Source organism: Triplophysa dalaica, chromosome 8, assembly GCF_015846415.1.
Source record: "Triplophysa dalaica isolate WHDGS20190420 chromosome 8, ASM1584641v1, whole genome shotgun sequence".
NCBI lineage: Eukaryota > Metazoa > Chordata > Actinopteri > Cypriniformes > Nemacheilidae > Triplophysa > Triplophysa dalaica.
In genome coordinates this window covers 535,044-550,000 of record NC_079549.1, presented here as the reverse complement: position 1 = coordinate 550,000, position 14,957 = coordinate 535,044, and the positions used below count along the sequence as shown (strand labels likewise).

Sequence of the window (14,957 nt, the reverse complement as noted above, 5' to 3'; positions counted from 1 at the left end):
TCTGTCCTGATAAGTGAACGAAAAACTAATGCCCTTTCCAGTCGTATGGCAAAGCTATCTAATCTAATACCTTTAGACGTCACTCTGAGAATGACAGGGGTAAAAATCTAAAAACATTTACTATTCAATTAGCACTTTTAAACATCCGTTCACTAAAAAACAAATCCTTTTTGGTAAAAGACCTCATCACCAGTAACAAACTAGACTTCATGTTTCTAAAAGAAACTTGGTTAGATGATAGTTGTAGTGCTACAATCCTCAATGAATCTGTCCCCCCAAACTTTACTTTTATAAATGTTTGCAGAGCTGTTAGGAGAGGTTTTACTTGGTGACTACCTGTCCTTTGAATACTTGAGTATTGCTTTAAAAGGTGCACCACGCATTCTGTTTACAATTATTTACGACCTCCCAAATACTCCCCAGTCTTTGTTGATGATTTTTCAGAACTGCTATCAGCTATTTCCTCAGAATTTGACTGCCTTGTTATTGCTGGAGATTTTAATATTCGTGAGGACAAGACAGAAAACAACACTGCAAATGAACTTTTAAATGTTTTAAACACTTTTGATCTGATCCAGCATGTGTACGGTCCCACACACAATCGTGGACACACTCTGGATCTGCTCATTAGCAAAGGTCTAAACATTTCATCCACTATTATTAGAGATGTGGCACTGTATGATCATTTCTGTATTTTCTTTGATATATCAATCAGTCCTGCCAGTGAAAATAGACCCGTCTCTATAAAAAAGAGATTCATAAATGAGAACACCAGTGAGCTATTTATGAATGGTATGTCTTTGTCACCAAGTATATCTGCAGACTCTATGGATGTTCTCCTCGATAGCTTTAATGCAAAAGTTAAAATGCTATCGATGCCATTGCTCCAGTAAAGGTCAAGGCGATAACTGGCAGGCGTAAAGCACCCTGGAGAAACACACCAGCAGTACAAAGCATGAAAAGAACATGCAGAAAAGCAGAGCGTATGTGGCGAAAAAACAAACTTGAAGTTCACTATAACATCTATAAAGACAGTCTGCATGCCTTCAATGTTGACTTAGGCAAAGCTAGACAGAACTTTTTCTCTAACATTATAAACTGCAAAATAAATAACACTAACAAATCCCCCTAGTTAAGTTCCGAGAGAAATACTGTCTGATGACAAATGCAATGAGTTTGCAACTTTTTCCTTCAAAAGATCAGTAATATCAGAATGGAAATCAGCAAAGCTCCATGCGGCAGTCAGGTCAGTCTGACTTCAGTACATCAGAAATTAGTTACTTTGTCTGAATTTCAGACAATTGATCTCAAAACCCTTGAGGAAACGGTTCAGCATCTTAAGGCGTCAACTTGCAGCCTTGACACACTTCCCACATCCTTTTTCAAAAGAGTGTTTAACTGTTTGGAAGCAGATCTCCTAAAAATAGTTAATACCTCACTGCTCTCAGGAACTTTCCCAGAGTCCCTTAAAAATGCAGTTGTCAAACCTCTTCTAAAAAAGGGCAATCTAGACAAAACCTTACTGTATAGCTACATACCAATATCAAATCTTCCTTTTATGGGCAAGATCATTGAAAAGGTCGTCTTCAATCAGCTGACCAAGTTCTTGAACTCAAATGGCTACCTGGACAATTATCAGTCTGGTTTCCGTCAGCATCATAGCACAGTGACAGTGCTCATAAAGATAATTAATGATATTCCATTGAATTCTGATTCAGGCAAAATATCAGTTCTGGTTTTACTCGATCTCAGTGCTGAATTTGACATGGTAGATCACACCATACTCCTACATAGGCTGGAAAACTGGGTAGGGCTTTCTGGATTGGTACTTAAATGGTTTGGGTCATACCTTAAAGGGAGAGGTTACTATGTGAACATAGGCAACCACAAATCTGACTGGACAGCTATTGACTTTTGGTGTTCCACAGGGCTCAATTCTTGCTCCGCTCCTCTTCAATGAGTATATGCTCCCAATTGGCCAAATAATGAAAAAGTACAAAATTGCCTACCACAGCTATGCTGATGACACTCAGATCTATCTAGCCCTCTCACCCAATGACTACAGGCCTATTGACTCTCTTTGCCAATGCATTGATGAAATTAACAGCTGGATGTGTCAAAATTTTCTTCAGTTAAATAAAAACAAATCTGAAGTCATTGTTTTGGTAACAAGGATGAAACTAACAAGGTAAACACATACCTTGACTTAAGAGGTCTAAAGACACAAAGCAAGGAAAAATCTTGGGGTCATTTTGGAGTCTGACCTTAGTTTCAGCAGTCATGTCAAAGCAATCAGCAAATCAGCCTACTACCATCTCAGAAACATAGCCAGAATCAGATGTTTCAAGCCAAGATTTAGAGAAACTAGTTCATGCTTTCATCACCAGCAGGGTGGATTACTGTAATGGACTCCTTACAGGTCTTCCCATCAGACAGCTGCAGCTCATACAGAACGCTGCTGCCAGGATTCTGACCAGAACCAAAAAATCTGAGCATATCACTCCAATCCTCAGGTTCTTACACTGGTTACCGGTTACTTCTAGAGTTAACTTCAAAGTATTATTAATTGTCTATAAATCACTCAATGGTCTAGGACCTAAATACATCTCAGATATGCTCATTGAATATAAACCAAACAGACTTCTCAGATCATCAGGATCAAGTCAGTTAGAGATAACAAGGGTTCACTCAAAACAGGGCAAGTCAGCGTTTAGTCATCACGCCACCCGTAGCTGAAATCTGCTTCCAGAAGACATCAGACGTTCACCAACAGAAGCTACTTTTAAATCCAGATTAAAAACACACTTGTTTAGCTGTGCATTCACAACCTGAGCACTGTGCTGGTTTACATCAACTGCACTCCTATTTCTAATTTATTTTTATTTTGCTCTTATTCTTTTTATATATACACTCAAATTTTTTATCAATTTTATTGCTGTTTTATTGTTTCTTAAAATCTAAAGTTTTGTGATCTTAAATCATTTGCATTTTAAAGATGTGTTTTATATCTTTCTGTCAATCATTTTATGTAAAGCACTTTAAATTGCCCTTCTGTATGAAATGTGCTATATAAAAAAACTTGCCTTGCGTTGCCTTGCCTTTATCGAGAATTTATCATAGAAAACTACCTGCTGACAGTGAGTGAAGTGAAGCTGAGACAAACACTGACAGTGTCAGACTCTGATCATAGTTCAGCCATCGAGACGGCAGGGGGAGACACATACAGTCATCTCCATAAATATTGGGACATCGACACAATTCTAACATTTTTGGCTCTACACCACCACAATGGATTTCAAATGAAACGAACAAGTTGTGCTTTGACTGCAGAGTGTCAGCTTTAATGTGAGGGTATTTACATCCAAATCAGGTGAATGGTGTAGGAACTACAACAGTTTGCATATGTGCCTCCCACTTGTTAAAGGACCAAAAGTAATGGGACACTTGGCTTCTCAGCTGTTCCATGGCCAGGTGTGTGTTATTCCCTCACTATCCCAATTACAATGAGCAGATAAAAGGTCCAGAGTTCATTTCAAGTGTGCTATTTGCATTTGGTATCTGTTGCTGTCAAGATGAGATTCAAAGAGCTGTCACTATCAGTGAAGCAAGCCATCATTAGGCTGAAAAAACAAAACAAACCGATCAGAGAGATAGCAAAACCATTAGGCGTGTTCAAAACAACTGTTTGGAACTTTCTTAAAAAGAAAGAACGCACCGGTGAGCTCAGCAACACCAAAAGACCCGGAAGGCCACGGAAAACAACTGTGGTGGATGACCGATTAATTCTTTCCCTGGTAAGGAAAACACCCTTCACAACAGTTGGCCAGATCAAGAACACTCTCCAGGAGGTAGGTGTATGTGTGTCAAAGTCAACAATCAAGAGAAGACTTCACCAGAGTCAATACAGAGGGTTCACCACAAGATGTTAACCATTGGTTAGCCTCAAAATCAGGAAGGCCAAATTAGAGTTTGCCAAACGACATCTAAAAAAGCCTTCACAGTTCTGGAACAACATCCTATGGACAGATGAGACCAAGATCAACTTGTACCAGAGTGATGGGAAGAGAAGAGTATGGAGAAGGAAAGGAACTGCTCATGATCCCAAGCATACCACCTCATCAGTGAAGCATGGTGGTGGTAGTGTCATGGCGTGGGCATGTATGGCTGCCAGTGGAACTGGTTCTCTTGTATTTATTAATGATGTGACTGCTGACAAAAGCAGCAGGATGAATTCTGAAGTGTTTCGGGCAATATTATCTGCTCATATTCAGCCAAATATTTCAGAACTCATTGGACAGTGCTTCACAGTGAAGATGGACAATGACCCAAAGCATACTGCAAAAGCAACCAAAGAGTTTTTGAACGGAAAGAAGTGGACTGTTATGCAATGGCCAAGTAAATCACCTGACCTGAATCTGATTGAGCATGCATTTCAATTGCTGAAGACAAAACTGAAGGAAAAATGCCCCAAGAACAAGCAGGAACTGAAGACGGTCGCAGTAGAGGCCTGGCAGAGAATCAGCAGGGATGAAACCCAGCGTCTGGTGATGTCTATGCGTTCCAGACTTCAGATTGTAATTGACTGCAAAGGATTTGCAACCAAGTATTAAAAAGTGAAAGTTTGATTTATGATTATTATTCTGTCCCATTACTTTTGGTCCCTTAACAAGTGGGAGGCACATATGCAAACTGTTGTAATTCCTACACCATTCACCTGATTCGGATGTAAAGCTGACAGTCTGCAGTTAAAGCACATCTTGTTCGTTTCATTTGAAATCCATTGTGGTGGTGTATAGAGCCAAAAATGTTAGAATTGTGTCGATGTCCCAATATTTATGGACCTGACTGTATGGAGAGATTGTGTTCTCACTGCAGTCTGAAAGTGATAGAAACAGAGCTGCACTTCCTCACTGAATGATCAAAACATCAGAAATCAATACTGTCCCAAAATAAACAACGTATCTCCCCATTTTACAAACTGCACCACAAATGAGAAAGGTCTCTTTATTCTTGGAGAACAAACTGAGTGTGAGAATATAGCTGCTGAGGGACACATGAACATTATATAACATTTACACAAGATCCCCTTAATGAATGTTCATATTTGTGAATTGTAAATATTTAGTTCATTATTTAGTGAATTTTTACTACTTATTATTACTTACTATGTTTTTTTCTTTTACAGTATATTGTTTGTTTAAATACTGTTTTCACTGATCAGTTGTAAATTATTTTTTGTTATTTTTTATGCTTTGGCAATCCAAAATGTACTTTTGTCTTGCCAATAAAGCTTTTTTTGAATTTGAGACAGAGAGAGAGGTTCAGATCATCATCTGCTCACGTTCTTCTGGTTCTCACAGGTGGCTCTTGTGTTTCCCAACAATGATCCTGTGATGTTTATGGTGGCGTTTTATGGATGTCTGTTGGCCGAGCTGGTGCCTGTACCTATAGAAGTGCCGCTTACTCGAAAGGTAAAGAACTCCAGAGACTCCTCTTGTCATCCAGCATTACAAAGCTCTCAAGAAAACATGAATTATAATTCAAACGTCATGAGAATGTGTTTTCTTTCATGCATCTCTTGTTTAAAAGCAAGACGAGACGAAGGTGGTGTAATCCTGTTCTTGTGCATATAAGTCAATGTAGGCCTACCGTCACTTTAAGTTGATTAACCAAACACTTTACAAGCTACCTATCAAAGTTCTAATAAATTGTTACAAAAATGTCAATTAATAAAGGGATGTTTCACTAGAGGCTTGTTTTCCCGGCAGATGGCGGTGTTAAAAGGACCCGCCCAGAGGAGAATGTGTCCTATTGGCTAAAAAATAAAAATTCTGTGTTCATCACAGGAACTTGCTGGAAACACAAGCCTCTGGTTCTCCTGGATCTGACAGATAACGGATGTTAGTCATTATTGTTAATAGCGCTGTGGATATGGATATTTATCTTAAACAAACTCATGGATTCACTTCAGAAGAGCGTGTCCAGCAGTTCTTTGATTGAGGATGCACTCACATTTACATTTATGCATTTGGCAGACGCATTTCACCAAAGCGACTTACATTGCATTATCCTATACATGTGCAATCCCCTGGGATGAAACCCACAACCTTGGGTTGTTAACGCAATGCTCTTACCACAGAGCTGCAGGAATGCTTCACTTCATGAGCTTCAATTGCCCCCTGTTCACTCTCATTCTACCGCTTGGAAGAAAAGGATCTGTGGTATTATGACTCCACTGCATTATTCTTCCAGAAGAAAACCACATTCAGTCAGGATGCCTTGAGGGAGAGAATTTGATTTGCTAGTGAAATATCGCTTTAAGTTATCAAACCAAAATGTATCCTGGTTCCATGAATAGTGAACCAGTCTAACTAAATAAGAAAAGCTCACTTACATCCTGGATTCACTGAGCTTTGACTCACTGTTCTCTTATATGCGCTAGTGACTGAATAGTTTCTACTGTTGAAACAAATCGGTTCAAATGAGTAATTCGTTTGCCGGTCGTACTGATCCTAATGTGCGTTCGTTCTCGCTGTGTACAGTATACGCTGATTCAACAAGCCAACTGCACAGCTGAAGACATTATAATGATGTACAGCAGGTTCAATTGAGGAACCTTTCCAAGAAATTGAACCTACTTGGATGCAAAACAAACAATATTCACCTGAACGGCCGTGAATCACAGCTAAAACAGCTCCTATTAGCTCTTGTTCTCTCTGCGACTCTTCAGCGCCTCACTGGTGCTGATATCACAACAGCGCCTCCAATATCAGTGGCGTAATGCCGCAACTGCAGTTAAAACCACAGTATGTTGAATTCACACTGGTGTTTTTTTTAAAGGTCTCCTCATACGACCACTTTCAACAAGTTGGTATGATTTATTAGGGCCTTCATGAAATGTCTGGTACATATTTTGCTTAAAAACACTCAATGGCTGTGTAAACAAAACCTTTCTTGCCTCGTCAAAAACAGCTCTGCTCACAGCAACCCATTTTAGTGCTTGTCTCTTTAAATTTCAGTTTCAGCTAACCCCACCCCCCTTCCGTTAACCGCCATTTTGATTTTTTTCATAGATTTAAGCGCTTGTCATTGACAAGTTATAACGTTACACACACAACGTGTAAGCATAACTACTAAGCTGTGAATGATTTTTCAGCCTAAGCATGTTTGAATTGAGACGTACTAAACTAACCTGCAAAACAAACAGCGTGCCGCAGCTTAACACATTAACACACATAATGTATAAACATTCATACAGTTAAACTCCAAGTGTCCATCTTCACTTATATACAGTAAGTTTAACACTGGCTTTGAATGTTCTATTTACCTTGTGACTGACTTAGCTCTCTTCACTATCATATTCTAACATTATCCTCCTATATATACGCTACATTTACATCAATTCACACTGTTGATAAATATTTCACACATCGACAGTTTTGTCTCATTCAGTCTGTGATTTTTTTGATAAATCTCGTATTCTGATAATATAGAACTTTTCTTTATCAAAGGGCAATACTAAATATACAAGAGTAATAAGACTGGTCTCTTAAAATGAACAACTAATTTGATCCTTTTTAGAAAAAATAAATATTTATTGCTGAAATTGCATAAATTAATATCTTTGACAACTAAACCCATTTAATACATTCCATTGCAGTATTACATTCAAAATGCAATAGAATACATTACAAATGTATAAATAAGAAACATTAATGAAAATATAAAGAATAGTTTCAGAGATAAACAACTGACTTCAGCTTATGCATGATGCATTTAGTTTATATAAATTAGTTTTAATTTATTTTATTTTTTTAACTATTAAATAATTATATATTTGTCCACATAAAATACCAAGTTAACCGGACTTATATTTTGGCAGGTTGTCGGAAGACACTTATTTTTTGTACCTCTGTTTGTTTTTTAATTATTGCTTAACAATTACGAACGAAAAGGCATACGCACCAATTTTACAAATACAAATCTCTATCGTCAGGTTGAGTTTACATCATACTTATTAAACAAGAACAGCTTTTACACGCAACAAATAAATCAAATAAACATACAGAAACAATAAACTTAGTATAAGAAAGAAAGAAAGAAAGAAAAACATTCTTAACAGAGGCTCTCTCAATTTAACTTAAATTCTTCTAACAGTTATCCATTTTAATGTTTTATATATCTGTTTGACTTTAATTAACCATCGCATAAAGTTGGGTTTTGATTTATAATACCTACATTTATGAATAAAATATTTTGCCAGACAAATTAAAAAATGAGTAATCAAAACCAAATGTTTGTTCTCAACTTAAAACCCAAACTTAACCATCATCGCATCAACAGTTGGGACCAATATGTCTGTTTCTTCACTCAAACAATAAAATATTATTGAAATAAACTCTCAGAGTAACTCTGGAGATGATGTTCATGTGTTCATATCATTATAAAGCATCATGAGCATCACGCGTGTAGCACGCTAAACTGTGCAGTTCATTCACTCAGACAGGCAGAACAGACAGATGACACATGTCAATAACAGGATTCAGCATCCACTAGTCCGCATCTAGTTTTATATACTCAATGCAGCCGGAAAACAAGTTTCACTCGCAAAATAGACTTAAACTGAATAAAATAGCAGATCACCATTTCAATAAGATATCACACGTGTGAACAGACTTACATGTGTGTGTCTCATGGTGAATGCGTGAGAGCCCTGTAACATGAATAGAGATGAGCGGGCTGTGTGTCAGTAATAACAGTCGGTGGGGAAACACAGTGCTCTGTGTGTACTGTAGATAATAAACAAAGCTTAGAGGCACAAAAGATGCTGAAATGTGCCTCCAATCTCCAAACCCTCAACTGATTATATTAACACAACACACACAACTCTCTCTCATCAGGACGCTGGCAGTCAGCAGGTGGGCTTTCTGTTGGGCAGTTGTGGGGTGACTTTGGCTCTGACCTCTGATGCCTGTCAGAAGGGTCTCCCTAAAGCACAGACTGGAGAGGTGGTCACTTTTAAAGGTGCGTCAATCCTGCTTCCTATTTTTCCCCTTGATTTAAAGGGATCAACACAACGTAACAAATCAAAATGATGTCATTTATTCTCCCTCATGTGGTTGTAAACCTCTGTCTTCAGTGGAACACAAAATATGATATTTTGAGAAATGTCTCAGCGTTAAAGGGGTCCAATGTTGTTTGATAATCAAAATTCTTCAATATTTATTTTTTGTGTTCTGCAGAAGAAATCATTTTTATTTTGGGGTAAACTCACTTTTTTATTGATTCTGTTACTTTAGCAGTCCTGTGTGTTTAACCGTCTGATGGTTCTTACATTGTGTTTGTGTTTTACAGACTGATGGTTGTGTATGTTTTTAGCAGACTAATGGTTGTGTGTTTGTGTGTGTTTTACAGACTGATGGTTGTGTGTATGTGTGTGTTTTACAGTCTGATGGTTGTGTAATTGTGTGTGTTTTACAGGCTGATGGTTTTGTGTTTGTGTGTGTTTAACAGTCTGATGGTTGTGTGTTTGTTTGTGTTTTACAGGCTGATGGTTTTGTGTTTGTGTGTGTTTAACAGTCTGATGGTTGTGTGTTTGTTTGTGTTTTACAGACTGATGGTTGTGTGTTTGTGTGTTTTCAGGCTGGCCGAGACTGCTGTGGTTTGTTACAGATGGAAAGCATGTTGTAAAGCCTCCTAAAGAATGGTATCCACCAATCAGAGACGCTAGCAATGACATCGCCTACATCGAGGTCAGAGTCACACCTGCACATCTACAGATTGAATTAGATTTCTGTGATAATAGACACAATCTGTGTGTGTGTGTGTGTGTGTGCAGTATAAGAGCAGTAAGGAGGGCTGTACCATGGGCATCACTGTGTCTCACTCTTCTATGTTGGCTCACTGTCACGCTCTCACTCAGGCCTGTGGATACACCGAGGGTGAGTGTGTATGTATGTGTGTGTGTGGATTTGGTTTTTATGTGTTTATATGGGGCGTCATGTCACTGTGGGGATCACACTGGAGGTCCCTACAGGAACAAAAGCTTATCAATTGTTCAGAAAGATCATTTTTGAAAATCTAAAAATGCAAAAAGTTTTCTACCATCTTTATGTCTAGGGGTTGGGTGTGGGGATAAAATACACAGTTTGTACAGTATACAACTCATTACACCTATGAACTGTCCCCACGGAGATTATAAAACATACATGTGTGTGTGTGTGTGTGTGTGCGTCAGTCAGTGACGCACACACACCTCATGATGTTATTGAGTATAAATCATCCTGAATGAGGTTCATTAGTTGTATAGTTAAGTTTAGAGGTAGAGTTAGTTCACACTGATCCTCACACCCACACTTTGGTTGGGTCAGTGTTGGCACTTCAGGATGTAAATACAAACAGACGGAACTTCCATTTAGTGCAGATGGTGGAGCAGAAATGACACTTCGGTTTAAAGATGTTAAAACAACAGATCACAGAAGTTCAATGTTTTTTTGTAGATTATTTGATCAAACTGTTCATCTGTAGACTAGAGCATTTGTAGTTTATGTTTCTGTGTTCTTTAATCATTTTACATTTCTCTGCAGGTGAGATTATAACAAATGTTTTGGACTTCAAACGTGATGCTGGTCTGTGGCACGGTGTCCTGACGGTGAGTCACAAACACACACAGCTGATTTCACACACACACGCTCGTCTCTTGATGTCTCTGACACCTGCTCTCATGTCTCAGAGTGTGATGAACAGACTTCATGTCATCAGCATCCCATACTCCCTGATGAAGGTCAATCCTCTGTCCTGGATTCAGAAAGTTCACACGTATAAAGGTGAGACTGAACTCAAACCTTGTCCTGATCATTCTAACATATGGGTTAAATATTTGCCTCTTTAGAAAAAGGCCTTATACCTGAACACAATCTCAGAACCCTTCTTATGAACACAGATGAAAGTGATGTGTGTTTATTTGTGTTGTTCTGTTTGAACAGCTCGTGTAGCGGTGGTGAAGTCCAGAGACATGCACTGGTCACTTTTAGCCCAGCGAGAACAGAGAGACATTAGTCTCAGTTCACTTCGCATTCTCATTGTTGCGGATGGAGCCAATCCCTGTGAGTATACACTATTAATCACTGTGAGTATACACTATTAATCACTGTGAGTATACACTATTAATCACTGTGAGTATACACTATTAATCCCTGTGAGTATACACTATTAATCACTGTGAGTGTTCACTAGAGTAATCACTGTGAGTATACACTATTAATCACTGTGAGTATACACTATTAATCACTGTGAGTATACACTAAAGTAGTGATTGTGAGTGTACACTAGAGTAATCACTGTGAGTATACACTATTAATCCCTGTGAGTGTTCACTAGAGTAATCACTGTGAGTATACACTAGAGTAATCACTGTGAGTATACACTATTAATCACTGTGAGTATACACTAGAGTAATCACTGTGAGTGTACACTATTAATCACTGTGAGTATACACTAGAGTAATCACTGTGAGTATACACTATTAATCCCTGTGAGTGTACACTAGAGTAATCACTGTGAGTATACACTATTAATCACTGTGAGTATACACTATTAATCACTGTGAGTGTACACTATTAATCACTGTGAGTATACACTAGAGTAATCACTGTGAGTATACACTATTAATCCCTGTGAGTGTACACTATTAATCACTGTGAGTATACACTATTAATCACTGTGAGTATACACTAAAGTAATGATTGTGAGTGTACACTAGAGTAATGACTGTGAGTGTACACTAGAGTAATGACTGTGAGTGTACACTAGAGTAATGACTGTGAGTGTACACTAGAGTAATGACTGTGAGTGTACACTAGAGTAATCACTGTGAGTGTACACTAGAGTAATCACTGTGAGTGTACACTAGAGTAATGACTGTGAGTGTACACTAGAGTAATCACTGTGAGTGTACACTAGAGTAATGACTGTGAGTGTACACTAGAGTAATCACTGTGAGTGTACACTAGAGTAATCACTGTGAGTGTACACTAGAGTAATCACTGTGAGTGTACACTAGAGTAATGACTGTGAGTGTACAGTAGAGTAATGACTGTGAGTGTACACTAGAGTAATCACTGTGAGTGTACACTAGAGTAATGACTGTGAGTGTACACTAGAGTAATGACTGTGAGTGTACACTAGAGTAATGACTGTGAGTGTACAGTAGAGTAATGACTGTGAGTGTACACTAGAGTAATGACTGTGAGTGTACACTAGAGTAATGACTGTGAGTGTACACTAGAGTAATGACTGTGAGTGTACACTAGAGTAATGACTGTGAGTGTACACTAGAGTAATGACTGTGAGTGTACACTAGAGTAATGAATGTGAGTGTACACTAGAGTAATGACTGTGAGTGTACACTAGAGTAATGACTGTGAGTGTACACTAGAGTAATCACTGTGAGTGTACACTAGTGTAATGACTGTGAGTGTACAGTAGAGTAATGACTGTGAGTGTACACTGGAGTAATCACTGTTAGTGTACACTAGAGTAATCACTGTGAGTGTACACTAGTGTAATGACTGTGAGTGTACAGTAGAGTAATGACTGTGAGTGTACAGTAGAGTAATGACTGTGAGTGTACACTGGAGTAATCACTGTTAGTGTACACTAGAGTAATGACTGTGAGTATACACTATTAATCACTGTGAGTGTACAGTAGAGTAATCACTGTGAGTGTACACTAGAGTAATGACTGTGAGTGTACACTAGAGTAATGACTGTGAGTGTACACTAGAGTAATGACTGTGAGTGTACACTAGAGTAATCACTGTGAGTGTACACTAGAGTAATGACTGTGAGTGTACACTAGAGTAATGACTGTGAGTGTACACTAGAGTAATCACTGTGAGTATACACTATTAATCACTGTGAGTGTACAGTAGAGTAATGACTGTGAGTGTACACTAGAGTAATGACTGTGAGTGTACACTAGAGTAATGACTGTGAGTGTACACTAGAGTAATCACTGTGAGTATACACTATTAATCACTGTGAGTGTACAGTAGAGTAATGACTGTGAGTGTACACTAGAGTAATGACTGTGAGTGTACACTAGAGTAATGACTGTGAGTGTACAGTAGAGTAATGACTGTGAGTGTACACTAGAGTAATGACTGTGAGTGTACACTAGAGTAATGACTGTGAGTGTACACTAGAGTAATGACTGTGAGTGTACACTAGAGTAATCACTGTGAGTGTACACTAGAGTAATGACTGTGAGTGTACACTAGAGTAATCACTGTGAGTATACACTATTAATCACTGTGAGTGTACAGTAGAGTAATCACTGTGAGTGTACACTAGAGTAATGACTGTGAGTGTACACTAGAGTAATGACTGTGAGTGTACACTAGAGTAATGACTGTGAGTGTACACTAGAGTAATGACTGTGAGTGTACACTAGAGTAATGACTGTGAGTGTACACTAGAGTAATCACTGTCAGTGTACACTAGAGTAATGACTGTGAGTGTACACTAGAGTAATGACTGTGAGTGTACACTAGAGTAATGACTGTGAGTGTACACTAGAGTAATGACTGTGAGTGTACACTAGAGTAATCACTGTGAGTGTACCCTAGAGTAATGACTGTGAGTGTACACTAGAGTAATGACTGTGAGTGTACACTAGAGTAATCACTGTCAGTGTACACTAGAGTAATGACTGTGAGTGTACACTAGAGTAATGACTGTGAGTGTACACTAGAGTAATGACTGTGAGTGTACACTAGAGTAATGACTGTGAGTGTACACTAGAGTAATGACTGTGAGTGTACACTAGAGTAATGACTGTGAGTGTACACTAGAGTAATGACTGTGAGTGTACACTAGAGTAATGACTGTGAGTGTACACTAGAGTAATGACTGTGAGTATACACTATTAATCACTGTGAATATACACTATTAATCACTGTGAGTGTACACTAGAGTAATGACTGTGAGTGTACACTAGAGTAATCACTGTGAGTGTACACTAGAGTAATGACTGTGAGTGTACACTAGAGTAATGACTGTGAGTGTACACTAGAGTAATCACTGTGAGTGTACACTAGAGTAATCACTGTGAGTGTACACTAGAGTAATGACTGTGAGTGTACACTAGAGTAATGACTGTGAGTGTACACTAGAGTAATCACTGTGAGTGTACACTAGAGTAATGAGTGTGAGTGTACACTAGAGTAATCACTGTGAGTGTACAGTAGAGTAATGACTGTGAGTGTACACTAGAGTAATGACTGTGAGTGTACACTAGAGTGATGACTGTGAGTATACACTATTAATCACTGTGAGTGTACACTAGAGTAATGAGTGTGAGTGTACACTAGAGTAATCACTGTGAGTGTACACTAGAGTAATGACTGTGAGTGTACACTAGAGTAATGAGTGTGAGTGTACACTAGAGTAATCACTGTGAGTGTACACTAGAGTAATGACTGTGAGTGTACACTAGAGTAATGACTGTGAGTGTACACTAGAGTGATGACTGTGAGTATACACTATTAATCACTGTGAGTGTACACTATTAATCACTGTGAGTGTACACTAGAGTAATCACTGTGAGTATACACTATTAATCACTGTGAGTGTACACTAGAGTAATCACTGTGAGTATACACTATTAATCACTGTGAGTGTACACTATTAATCACTGTGAGTGTACACTAGAGTAATCACTGTGAGTGTACACTATTAATCGCTGTGAGTGTACACTATTAATCACTGTGAGTGTACACTAGAGTAATGACTGTGAGTAAATAATCTGTTTGGTGTATTTTCAGGGTCTATCTCGTCCTGTGATGCCTTTCTAAATGTATTTCAGTCCCGTGGGCTTCGACCGGAGGTGATCTGTCCGTGTGCGAGTTCTTCTGAAGCCATGACTGTCGCCCTCCGCAGGTGAAGTGATGACATTA

General features: G+C 38.5%; 1 protein-coding gene across 4 annotated transcripts in view; it reads left to right on the top strand.

Annotated features, from left to right (window-relative positions):
- Positions 1-14,957, top strand: part of dip2a (disco-interacting protein 2 homolog A) — an 86,648-nt gene that overhangs the window by 57,897 nt on the left and 13,794 nt on the right. For all 4 annotated transcript variants that reach the window (XM_056754565.1, XM_056754567.1, XM_056754566.1 and 1 more), the window contains 8 exons: positions 5,361-5,471; positions 8,901-9,024; positions 9,643-9,752; positions 9,839-9,941; positions 10,587-10,651; positions 10,733-10,826; positions 10,986-11,105; positions 14,826-14,940. In XM_056754565.1, coding sequence (XP_056610543.1) covers positions 5,361-5,471; positions 8,901-9,024; positions 9,643-9,752; positions 9,839-9,941; positions 10,587-10,651; positions 10,733-10,826; positions 10,986-11,105; positions 14,826-14,940 — 842 coding nt within the window. The remainder of the gene's footprint in view (positions 1-5,360; positions 5,472-8,900; positions 9,025-9,642; positions 9,753-9,838; positions 9,942-10,586; positions 10,652-10,732; positions 10,827-10,985; positions 11,106-14,825; positions 14,941-14,957) is intronic.